Source organism: Protopterus annectens, chromosome 7.part0 (assembly GCF_019279795.1).
Source record: "Protopterus annectens isolate FY-2018-M chromosome 7.part0, PAN1.0, whole genome shotgun sequence".
NCBI classification, from domain to species: domain Eukaryota; kingdom Metazoa; phylum Chordata; order Ceratodontiformes; family Protopteridae; genus Protopterus; species Protopterus annectens.
Genome location: NC_056739.1, coordinates 1,709,606,751 through 1,709,620,203, shown reverse-complemented (window position 1 = coordinate 1,709,620,203; position 13,453 = coordinate 1,709,606,751). Strand labels below are relative to the sequence as shown.

The following is a 13,453-nucleotide window of genomic DNA, read 5'->3' as shown; positions in this document are numbered from 1 at the left end:
GCGAGACAATTGTTCACTTTTTCGGACATTGGTTAGTGCAAGAAAAAAGGATCCCCAACGGGATACTTAGCTTTAGACATTTTCAGCTGTAATTCGAACTCTGGTAGCAACCGGCCGGCACACTTGCGAACTGCTTCTGCTATGGGATCCATGGCAAGAAAGACTGATGTAATGGCATTGGTTGCCTTGCTTTATAGCACTGACACCCTAACGTCAGTCTGCAAGCGACAGCAGCTGACGCAGAAAAGCATTAACTCTGGTATTCAGGCCAGCAGAGGGCTACCACAGCAGGGATAACACACAGGTGATGACTGCAATGGTGAAACATGAATAACATCAGATGTATTCTGTCCAGTCACAAAAGAACACATGCTATAGACAGTTTTCCACAGATGGATCATTTAGCACTAGTCTTCTGGTTGTATCTGGTGCAGAACCAGTAGTAGCAATGCAGAATAAGTAACTATTAGGCCTTCCCAGTAAATCAGCAGAGAGGTAAGAACAACAATTAAAGACAATTCCATTCTTAAGCACTGCATTTGTAACAAAGCTGCAGTATTTCTTGTAGCATAAAAACACCAGGCATTCCTAATGATGATTTTATGTCCTAATTTTGTTTCCTAGGCAAGATAGCATGAAACAAGGAAACCATTCCTAGGGATAAACTGCAGCAGAAATGAAATATTTAAGCAAATGTCAAAGGCAGAGTCTAAGCAAGACAACTTGGACCATATCACCTGTTTCTGTTGCCGCTTCCTGCATAAAACATGTCATTACTAATCAACACTCTGCACAATCCTATTTTTATTTAAAAGCCCTATGACTGTCCCATGTATTTTTTCAGTAATTTTTGGCTCCTGTTTTAAAGCTTTCCCTCCACAACCAATAAGTCTCAACCCCTACTTGCCCACTGGTTGAAACAGACCTAGAGCACCCTACGACAGTGGGAAAGGAAGGCATGAATCATTGATGGCTAGATGATTTCTTGTACTGATCCCAGAAGCCTCCCCCACTGACTGGAAAGTAGGATACAATGTCTACTATGCTGAACCCAGCATGACTGTACACTTCCCTCCACTCTGGAGTCCAGACAGGGTACATGCACACTTCTTGGTTGTGGTGGGGAGAGTCATACTCTACAGAGTCCCTAACTGCAAGTGCTGCAATGCCTTCCTGTAAGCAGCAGAACTCCATCAATTCCTTCCTCCCAAGATGAGAGGACCTTTTTCAGCTGCTGACACTCATCCCTCCCTGTCCAGTTCTTCCAGAACCTGGAACACAATGGAATCTGGTTGCAGGTAAAAGGACCCAGGTAATCCGGGCTACAGTCATGTCCAAAACTTCTTAGCTCTGGATGTGGCTCTCTCTCATGCATCCTAGAACTCTCCCAATTCCACATCAGGCAAACTGTTCCATGTGACCATCAGCACTGGAATGGCCTTACTGACATACCTCATGAAGCAATTATACTCCCACCTAATTCCCACTGACACTCTACAAATGATGCCTCATTAATTGCATTTCTCTTCGGAAAGATTTTACTGAACGAAAAGCTAAACAAAATTAGAAAGTAACAAATTCAAACTATTACAAATGGGGAGAAACAAGCATAATGCAATTTCTAACTTTTCTCAGAAGCAAAGAAAATAAGTCTAATAAGGCACCTTCTGCAAACTTTTTTTTTTTTAAGTTCAGAAAAATTACCTTCCGGAGTGGATTGCCCCAAGAAATTGGAGGCTTCCCCTGCATTCTTTTCAGCTCCCTCTTGGCCAGATTGGTCGTCCTCCAGCTTTTCATTTTCTGACCGGTAGACTATGATGGACTCGGGTCTGGGTTCCTTCTTTTTCTTCTTCTTCCTTTCTGTTGTGGTTTCTCCCTCACAAAAACCAGCCACATGTCCTGCTTTCCTAGGTGATGACCGCTTAGGACTTCCTCCAGTGCTCTGTGCCAACTGCTCTGGGGCAGTGCTGCTCGGGGCACCTTCCACACGCATCTCTCCTAGATAATTTTGCCCACTTCTTTAGCACCCCTAAAAGCTAAGGCCCCTGTCTGCTCTTCATTTTAGACAGATGCACCATAGTTCATCATACAGATTCACCCTAGAATCATAAAGCAAAAAGAGATTTGAGTGCTACTAACCCATAGTCCAAGCAAAATGCAATCAGCTGAAGTTAATTTGCATTCTTACAATTTTACAGTTTCTGACAAACACATGCTACGACTTACAGGGAAGTGCTAAGATTACCACTGCCACTGGAATCTGCATTATATCACTTACTGAAAGTACTTGATGTGCTGCCACCTCATGGATACTGTATCGTGTTGTGAAAACCAGGGCAAAAATTTAACAAGGTAATAATTCTAAGTACAAAACTGACTCGTTGACATGATGCAGACAGTCAAGCATAAATGGTCTGGGTCTGACTTGCATCCCGTATGTGAATATCACATGTGGTAGGGAGGGGAGAAGAATCAACCCACGGGTGTCTCACCTACTCTAGAGGGAATACAAGGAACAGCTGACTGCCACAATATCCTCTAGGGATACATAGGGAAGCTGCAGTCAACTGTAACAATATACTCTAGGTATAAAGCTGCAGTCAACTGTCACAATATACTCTAGGTATACTCAGGGAGGGCACTGTCAAGTGTTCAAAGAAAAAAAACTGTTCTTCTTACACCCAGTGGTTAAGAGAATATATGTGTAAAATGGCAATCAGGTGGGTACTGGAGGATTGCTGTGCAGGGGATGGAATATCCTGTCACCCAAGAGCGATAACTATTATCTACCTGCCTCAGGAAGGCAGGCCTGCTGACTCAGTGGCGTTGCTGGAATTAATGCACAGTGTCTTTTCATAGAAGGTGGACCTTCCTAGTGACAGACAACCCTAGGGCTAGCCAGGACAACAAAAGGGAAAAGATTGCATAGGAACACAGAATCAAAAAGAACTGGAAAGCAACACAGAACAAAAAAAAAAAAAAAAACAAAGAAACAAACAAATCAAAACAATTACAAATCACAAATACAAATTCTATCAGCCATTTTAGATTATCAGAAGCCCTTGACATCCCAATGACATGGCTTTTTCGTTGTTGAACTGTGACCACGCCCGGCTTCTTACAGCAGCAGGGATAATGCAAGTTGTGTGTGACAGTGATATGTTAGTTCCTCCTGTGATACCTAAATAACTTTCGCTTGTGAAGTCATCCTCTGAAAAAAATATATATTTCAGGATATCAGCAATGTATTCCAACCTGCCTGCATCACATTTACTTCCATCTAATTAATCACAGAGAATAAATCAACAACATCACAATGCAATGCTTCTGGAGTAACCAGTCACCATAAGATCGGGGCTCCTGACCATCCAATTAATATAAGATCGTTGCTCCTAAATGAGGTCCGTCAGGAAAAGCTCTCAACCAAACCCCCATCCATAAGACAATGGCCATTAGTAATCCCTAAGCAACAGCAATGCTTGTGTGCCATTTTTTTTTTTTTTTTTTTTTTTTTTTTACGACAAAAGTAATGCTCATCAGCCCCTCTCTGTAGATATAGCACTCTTGAATAATCTCTGATCAAAGGTTAATGCCTCTGAACAACATGTACTCTAACCTCAGGTACATTTCCATCAATATTTCAGAGAATCCTTTCATGCTTCTTCATGACTCTACTAAAATCATAGTCGAGTACAAGTATGTTATCTACTTTTCCTGAATAAACTTTAGCCCTAATTCCCAAGTATGTTACATCATTGGATTACTTTCATTAACTAAACTTTTTGTAAAACAGCAGCATGGATTTTGACCAGTTAATTGTTCCCCTTTTTGTCAGCAGTTATCAAACAAGAATTCTCATGAAATGTGCACTCATGGAGATGACACATTCTGACCATTTCTCACTGTTGCACCATTTGGTCACTGCATTCTTGACTTCTGCTCTCGCATTTTAAAAATGGAACATATAATTACATTAAGGACTGGGCACTGTGAAGTCTATCTGCATCTGACGTCCTGGACAGTATCTGAAAATAAAGGCTGATACACAAACAGAACTTGTGCAGAACAAGCATAATATCATTTGTTAGCCTCACCTCTTTTTGTCGCTAATTTAGGTTCTCTAGCGTTCTTTTAAATTATAAATCCTATAAACTTAGCAAATTTTTCTAATACAAAATAAATTTAAAAACTCTGCTGCTGTTTATGCCACCAAAATTCTATGAGTGTAGGACTTAGCTCTGTCGGCATTATAACTGTTAAACAGAAAGCAAAGATCTGGGCAACACAGTGGTGCATCAGTGTAGAAGTTACTGTTATCGCCTCACAACAAGAGGTTCTCTGGTTGGATTCTCAGCTGGGATGCCTTCTGTGCAGAGCCTACATGTCCTCCCTGCGATCTCGTGGGTTTCCTTCGGGTACTGCAGTTTCCTCCCACGTTCCAAAGACATGCATCTGGAGCATTTCTCCTCAGGTCTCCACTGAAAATATGCTCTGGACTAATCGGACTTTCCAGGTCAACAAATGTTAAATAAATAAATAACTAAATGAAGAGTAGTCCAATTAAAGCTATGCTGCTGCTGCACACAGTGGGTTTTTGCCCATGAGTGTTTGTGGCCCTTTTGTAGCATATCTGCCCTTATGTTCTAATTGCACTGATTTCTCCAGTTCGCCCTGGAATGGTAAAGGAGAAATCAGTGCTTGTGGCCCTTTTGTAGCATATTTGCCCTTATGTTCTAATTGCACTGATTTCTCCTTTACCATTCCAGGGCGAACTGGGCAATCACACTGAGGGTTTACTTCCTTCTCTGTATGTATTCATTTCTGACTCTTATTTGGATAGTGTATGCGGAGGTGGTGCTGCGGTAGCGTTGTCGCCTCACAGTAAGACGCTGTCCGGTAGAATTTTCAGCTAGAGCGTCTTCTGCATGGTGACATGCGTGAATGGGCATACCTTCGTTGAAGGTTGTGCGTCAGGGCTGGTAACTCAGCACATAAAAATCAACTACCAATCATTAGCGGACCGGAGTTCCGTTGTGGCGACCCCTAGCCGGGAAAAGCCGAAAGACACAACATTTGGATAGTGTATTTGACCAGCTTTTAAGTGAATCACCTCAAAATCTAACCCTGGAGACATTCCCTGGCAATGTCACTACTTCACTTCTATCAATTATCTCTTCTGCACTATCAGCTCTATACGTCGACCTTCTGGTTTTAAACCTACTCACAGCTGTCATTCTTCATAAAAAGCACAATCATTTTGACCAACCCCTGTAATTACAGTACAACTTCCTCATTCTTCATCAGAAGAACTTTTGCGGTAAAATCATTTTTTTCCAACCTGAAAGAACTGCTGAATTGTCTGCAAAATTATCTACTTCTAAACTGACTTAAAACATACCAGGAAGAGTTAGAAGCTTGCATTTTGGCATAATAAAAGCTACAGAGTATTATAATAAAGACATTAAAACTGGATGGTGGAAGTTAAAGTATTTATGACTGGAAGAAAAGAAAATAATTTATAGGTTTTAAATTACCTGTTATGAACAAGGATCAAATGAAAGCTTAAAAGTGCTTTCTGCAAATAACCTTAATCAAAGAACTGTTCTTGGAAAGGTATGAATAAAAACAAAGATCTTTTTTATTAAGCTACAAAATACGTCCTAGCTTAAAAGAAATATAAGAACTCTGGACAAATACTGCTAGCAAATGAAGCAATTACTTTGCATAATATAAATGCCCATTATACAGTGGATAAAGGATGCAGCTGACTGTTAAACTGTTGTTCACTCAGAAAAATTATTTCATTAAACTAGATTATGATCAGAAAATGATGTCATACAATAAAAGAATGTAGTAAGGAAACAGTGTCACACACACTCGCACACACACCAATCACAAAACATTAAAAGGACAGGCTAGAGCACAATATTGAGAAGTGGATCCTTGTAAATTAAACATACATTTCTCCATTTTGAATACTCCCAGCAATGCAAGTACAGTGTAACAATGATGTGCCAAGATGTACTGTTAGCAAAATAACAGTGCAACAACAAAGAACTAACACTGTGTTGTGGGGGAGACTTAAATTAGAAGGTGGAACTGTCACTTGCTCGAGTTCCTATAACAACACATGTGTGTGTGTGTGTGTGTGTGTGTGTGTGTGTGTGTGTGTGTGTGTGTGTGTGTGTGTGTGTGTGTGTGTGTGTGTGTGTGTTGGTTTAACAATGACTAAGCTGTGAATTAGTATTGACAACTGCCACTGCACACTGAAAATCAAGAATTCAGATGTTATTTTTGTTACCTAATTACAACATTATGATCTTTTCTCATGAGCTAATAAAAGTTGTTTGTATCTGCTATAGAGAGCGATTCTATAGAAACAATGTAGTATCTCCTTGTAGGTAGTTAATCCAGTAAAAGTATCCCAGTGTGCTGCTCTGGCCCATTCACAGACAGGCATACATTAACAATTGTGGAAAAATAAGCTAAAATTCATGCTGACTGTACTTGCATATTACTTTCCACTAATGTACAAAGGCATAGCTGAGTTAAACTGCATACAGTTACATGACTCATTCTACTATCAATCTATTCTTAGTTAAATTATGTAGTTATACCAGTGCCATGGTACACAGGGATAAAGCCATGACTGTGGCCCAGGTGAACCAAGTTTAGTTTAATCACAGACTCGGGAGCTTGATGCTGCTGGCAGGGGAGGACAGCTGTACCCATCCTGCGGGGAGAGAGCTGGAAGAAACAGGATGTATATAGCCATATTCCCTCAGAGAAGGGGCAGCGTTGCAATGTGTGTAGGTATTATTTTTTTTTTTTGAGTCACCAGGTCATACATGATGGCAAACTTCATTACCAAGTACATGGGAGCATGCACTTGCAAGGGAGGGCATTGCGAGTTGCCATGGTGATGCAGGCAGCCCATTCCTACACAGGTGTGGGATCAGAGATTTAAATAAAATGCTCTCACTGCTGGAATATCAATAACAGCACAGATGGACAAACTCCCTAAAGGCTGAATGTCAGCCCACAGAAATGAAGGCACACCAGTTGCTGAGAAGACTTGATAGTCGGCAATAAGAAGGGGGGGGGGGACAAAAAAAATGTAGTTATTCTTTGTAGCATAACACCTTTGCTTAGTGGTTCATAGGTTCATAGGTTCATACTAGGCTATCTGCCCGAGGGCATTTACAAGCCTAGCCCATCGTTTTGTGGCTTACGCCACCCCTTTAGTATGGGGAACTATACCCATTATTTTGCTGTGCCTCTGTCGAGCAGTGACACTGAGGTAATCCCTGGGGTATATCTGCGATCTCCCATCCATTGGTCAAGATTTCTCTTGAACAAGGCCAGCGAGGTGCTCTGCCTCACATGTACCGAGATTTTGTTCCACAGCATAGGGAGTCTTTGGGTGATGAATCTATCCCTCCAGCACGCCCTATTAATAGCCGTGTCGAGGTTTAAGTCTCCGCCCTTGTGGCTCTGATGGATCTAGATTTTTGAGGTGAAGCATATTCATCAAATCTGGGTTTGACATGGCCTTGTATGTTAGGCAAAGGTCACCTCTGAGCAAGCGTGCGACTGAATAGAGCTGGAGTTCTTTCAGTCGGGCAGCATAGGATAGCTTTTTGAGACCCTTTATCCTTTTGGTGAGGAACTTTGTGGCCTCTCCAGCTGCTGCAAGTGTCGGGTCAGATACATTCCGAATGGGGCATTGTACTCAATCATTGGTCTGATGAGTGATGAGTAAAGGGAGACTATAACCTCCCTTGATCTAGATGAGAATCCCTTCATGATAAGGTGGGCAATGTAGAAGGTCTTCCTAACTACTTTAGCTACATGGGTGTCGAATGACAGACTACTATCAACCTGGGTCCCCAGGTCCCTGATAACTTCTTCTGTGCTCAGTGGATTGCCACCTATTTGGTAGCTAGGGGTAACCTTGTTTTTCCCGAAGGGTAGGACTATGCATTTTTGGCATTTAACTTTAGGCCGTGGCTCTGGCACCAGTTATCCGCTTCTGTGAGACCCTTCTGAAGGATATCTGTGTCAGATGTGTTTTCTACTATGGCCCAGTTTGCAGTCATCTGCAAACTTTGTCAGCCATAACCCTCCTGTGTTTGCTTGTACTGAAAAGTAGATGCCAAACAAGAGTGGGCCCAGGACTGAGCCCTGTGGGACACCACTTGTGACAGGCTTTGAGTCTGACATGGCGCCAGCAACTCTGACCCTATGGGTTCTGTCACTCAGCCAGTTTGCAACCCATCTTGTGATGTATGGGTTAACATTTAAGCTGATGAGTTTTTCAATGATACCCGAGTGGGGTATTGTATCGAAGGCCTTAGCCAGATCGAGCTAGGCTGTATGGACTGCCTTTCCCTCATCAATGGCTTTGGTGACTGTTTCAAAAAGTCAACCAAGTTTAAAAGGCATGATCTGCCTTTGACAAAGCCAAACTGGGTTGGATCCAAAGTCTGCAAATTCCCTATGTCTTTATTTATGAGGTCCATTATGATCCTCTCCATGGCTTTGCAGATAAGGCTTGTCAAGCTAATGGGCCGGTAATTTCCAGGGTCGGTGGAGGCACCGCCTTTGTGAAGTGGGACCACAGTTGCAGTGCGCCACTCCTGGGTAATATCCAGAGGTAAGACTTTGATTAAACAGCTGTCCTAGCTGTGGGTTTAATTCCTCATTGAGTTCGTGGAGCACACAGCCGGGGACACCATCAGATCCCATGGATGCTGTGTTTTTTGCTTTGGTGAGCGCCGTTCTTACTTGGGCTGGAGATGCTTGGGGGCTGCAATCGCTTTGGTATAGATATCTCTCCTTTTGGGGAGGGGAGAAGTTTGCACTGAACCTGTCAGCCAGTATGTTGGCAATGTCTGTAGGATCAGTAATCTTCACATCATTTTGAACTAGTTCTGAGCATATCTGGGAGTTTCCTCCTAGGTTTCTAACATAGCTAAAGAAGGCCTTATGATTGTCTTTTGAGTCTTTAGCTATTTTTCTCTCGAAATTTGCTTTGGATGATTTTATGAGAGCTCTTAGTTTTTACTTATAGTGATCAAGGGTGTCTTACCTTTTAAGGATTTTGCTCTATCTTGTAGTAGCTTCCTCCTTTTGTTGTAGAGTTTGTTTATGGCTGGGGTCCACCAGACTGGACGCTTGCCTCTGGTACAAAGAGTCTTTGTTTTGCTTGGGATTGCCTTATCCATGCAGTCCTGCAGGTGCTGGTAGAAGGCATTTGTAAGTGATTCAGCGGCTTGAGTACTGTTTTCCGCCGGCTCGGGGCCTTAAAGGAGACCACACTAGTCTTTAGAAGTGTGAAGTCGGCTTTGAGAAGTTCTTTACTGTGGTCTTTTTATTTCAGGTGGGGTGGGATGAGGACCTCCAGCGAGATTAGTTTGTGATCTGATCTCACCAGTGAGGGGTATACTTCCGGTGTTGAACATTGTGCTCCCATGTTCGTGATGATGAGATCAAGTATGTTATCTCCTCTTGTGGGAATGGTGACTAGTTGTTCCATGGCATTTGAGTTTATGAATTCCAGGAACTTTTGGGCTAGGGTGTTTGGGCTTGAGTAATGTTCCCAGTCTATATTTGGGTAATTGAAGTCACCTAGTATGATGGTGTTTGGTGATACATTTATCCCCTCTAGTGTTTTCAGGAAGGCCATGTGAGGTTCCTGAGTTTGTGAGGGTGGCCTGTAACATGCTACAATTTGCAGAGCAGTCTTCCCTACGGTTAATTGCACCTGGATGGTCTCCGATGCATCATGCGTTGCCACCAGTCTTGAGGTGTGGGTGTCCCTTGATGAATATGGATACCCCCCTCCTTTCTTGGTATTTTCCTGATTTTGGGGCCGGAACGCATGATATGAGGTAAAACCTGATAGCGCTGGGGTGCTCTCAGGAGCCTTGAACCAGGTTTCTGTCACAGCACAGACATCAATGTTCTCCATACTGAGAAGGGCCTCGAGTGCGTGCATTTTGAGATTTAGACTTCTGGCATTGAGCAGCATTACCCTTAGTTTTTTTCCTTTTTTGTGTTCTAGGGTGGTAGGTTTAGAATTTGAGCCTTGCCTAAAAAGGCACTATGGGGGTGGCAAGAGCCTTTGCCAATATCCGAATCCCAGGGTGACAGGTGCAAGCCGTCCCTTGCGAAGCAGCGTGGCTTGTCCAGCATGTCATCCCAGGCAGACAGATACTGGATCCCCTTTGAATGACACCAGTGTTTAAGCCAACTGTTAAAGCTGATCATCTTATCTCTGTATTGTGGCATCATTCTTGGTGAAGGTAGGATACTGCTCAAGGTCAGGGTCATACCTGCCTGGGCTACATAATCAGAGAGCTCCTCAATGTCTCTTTTCATGTAGTCCAAGGAGGTACGTCTCAGGTCGTTTACACCAGCGTGGACAATGACTGAGTCATATTTGTACCTGCTGTTGAGAGACCTGAGTGCTTGCGTTATGTGGCGGATTCTAGCGCCCGACAGACAGCTTACTGTGACCTTCTCCTTACTCAGTCTGGTGAGCGGAACGTCAGTGTGTCTGACTATGGAGTCACCAATGACTAGTGTGTCTGGCATTGTGTTTGGCCTTAAGGGCTGTGACTGTTTGACACTCTGACTGTGAGGTCTATGTGTTGCAGGTGTTGTGTTCTGAGGTGGTGGTTGTTTGGGTGTCTGCTTTGGTGGCCTCTGCTGTTTTGGTAGATTTTTGATCAGAGCCTCCGAGTATGTCTTTGTGTGTTTATGTGTATGATTTGAGGTTGTAATGGTACTATGTGAGACTGGGTCTATAGTGTGTGTGGTAACCTTCTCCTCCTGACTGGTCTTGCCAGTCCTATGTTGAGAGAGCTCAGCCTCCAGTTTGGCCATATAGTTGCATCTCTCGCATGTATTTGTGTTTTGTGGGAGGAGGAGAGGGTTGTCTGTGTACATGAGGCAATTGTAACATTGCCTCAATATTCCCAGGTTCACCAGCTGAGCAGGAGAGGACACTAGCAACTGATCCCTCGACATGCTAGAAGGATAGACAAAAACTTTAAAAAGATTCGGGGATGTGGGTGACCGAGAAATGGGGGTTGCCTTTTGGGGTGCTATCTATAAGAGTGCCGTATCAAGGTAATAAGTACTGTAGGAGCAAGTGCTAGGTTTAACAGATAGAGAATAGTCTACTTAGAGTCAAGTAGAGATGATCTTTTTAGTTATAGGATACGCTGATTAGATCAGTAGTATAGGTCGAGGAAGGTAGTTTCAAGGGAAAATTTGAAGAGTGGACTTTAGGTAGCCGAATAGTTTAAACCTGCTTAACCGGCGCTGCCCTAGTGTGCAACAGTGGCAACTCCGCTAAAGCGTGCTTTATAGCAGGGGGCTGGAAAAGACAGGAAATGACCCAAAATGGCCAATAAACTACAAGTTACTGCCTTAAACCACTCCTCTGAGGACAAACAGGCAGCTCAGTACTCCCTACTCCCACTAGTGAGTAAAGAAACTACCCCTTGACCAAACAAGGAAAATGGAGAAAACAGGAACCAAGACAAAGCCCAGGGATCAGCAAAATCTGGTCTCTGGAACACTAGTTAGGAAAGTATGGAAAGCAAGGATATTTTTTTTGTTTGTTTTTTTCAAGTTTTTTTTTACAGAAAAGCAGAAAACACAATAAATGCTATGATTTTCGATTAAATGCTATCAAAAGCTAGTACACTTGAGTGTATTAGCCTGTAGTTTAACTTTTAGGCAAAACTTAAACTAGCAAGTTAATAAATGTTCTGTCCATCATTTACACATGGTGGCAGGTTAAATCATATTGCTTGTGAAACAGAAAAAGAGTAACATTTCTACAGCAAAACTGATAACACACTTTTTCCATCACACCTGCTTAGAAACTACATGAGTACTGTCACAGAAACAAACGTTTCTAGCAATACCCTAACAGATAAGCAGCAGTGTTTTTCCTTTAGAACACAATGAATTGGGTTTCCTCAGCTACATAACTGTTACCATACACAAGAAATAACATAAAAACTGACAAAGGTAACAATAAAATGTATTGTCTACCAGCCAACAGCTTGACTACCATAACATTTGCAATGCACTGGAGAATTATCATTCACGTTTCTGTTTGTTCAGTCCTTTACATTTCCACATTTTGCTGAAGAGACATCTACTCAGTACTTGCAGTGTACAACCAATCAACATTCAGCATATGGAAATGCTTATTACTATTTTGTTTTTTAAAGTATCTTCTGTCCAAGGTCATTTAAGGGCAAAGCTAGAAACATCACTAGCAGTTCACGTCAGGTCCTGCTAAGCAGAAAACAAAAGAAATAGCTGGAGAGAAAGTAAAATGTTTTTATTTGAGTTGCTGTTTTATCACTTGTTTATACTGGCATATCAGGTATTGGAGAATGCTGGGAGAAAGGGATGAGAGTTCCCTCAAAACATGAGAGACTGTTGAACACATCCCACAGGGCAACACCTCAGCGCCTTTTCTGTTACAAAATGGGGATTACAGCACTGTAGTCAATGTGTGGCTCTACATTCTGGCATTTCTACGGCGCGTCTGTTTTACTTAGGGTATAACCAGTAGCAACGGCATGAACTGTAAAAATAAGATTACGAGGTTCATATCTCATTAGCCCTCACTTGTCCATCATGGTATCAAGATAAACTCACTTAACTTACTTATGTTTTTGCATCCCCCCCGTAGGAAAAGGGAAAAAGGCCTCTGATCGCAGCTTCTCTTTACTTTTTAACAAAATTAAATGGAGTGAGAAATTCAAAATGCAATTAAAGGAAGGGGGGGTACAGCTACAGAAAGAGTCTTTGTAACAGCTTTTGTGATATTTTCTTTGTACTGCTTTGGAAATATCAGGGTTGGAAATGTTTCTTAGGACTGCAGATGCTCTTCTTGCTAGATCTCTACATGTCATGCACAATGAGGGACCTCAACAGATGCAAGAAGAAATATTAGTGCTGCTACATGAATGACATAACTGCTAGGCTGGAACATCACTTACTCTTGACAACTACTGCTTTAGGTAAAACATGACTAGGAAGTGGAAAAACTCCCCCACACTGCAATTCTGACATATTCTACATACTGCTACTGTTACCAAATGTTGTTACGAACGGCAACTGTTACCACTAACAGCTAACCTCTGCTAAAGATAATGTTAACCTTTACAGAACCTAAGAGTCACTGTGACAAATGAAAAAAAATAAGTGCAGACCTTCTGCACTGGGTGGGTTTTAAACACTTAAACAGCCATCATGTGCACTACTCAAATGCATAAGAACACAAAGTGAGGCACAGAAACAGATAAGCCCTTGGTATTCCACCAATTTTGAACAAAACTCACAAATACCACACTGAGCTTCTTATCAATTTCCCAATACATAAAATCACTGACTGAGATACTGACTGGAAATCAAGTAA

The 13,453-nt window shown here is 42.2% G+C and overlaps 1 protein-coding gene across 1 annotated transcript in view; it reads right to left on the bottom strand.

The window, feature by feature from the left end:
• TMEM169 (transmembrane protein 169) overlaps positions 1-13,453 on the bottom strand; it is a 251,171-nt gene that overhangs the window by 144,876 nt on the left and 92,842 nt on the right. Inside the window, exon 2 of the mRNA XM_044078242.1 lies at positions 1,705-2,099. Coding sequence (XP_043934177.1) covers positions 1,705-1,993 — 289 coding nt within the window. The 5' untranslated portion in view covers positions 1,994-2,099. The remainder of the gene's footprint in view (positions 1-1,704; positions 2,100-13,453) is intronic.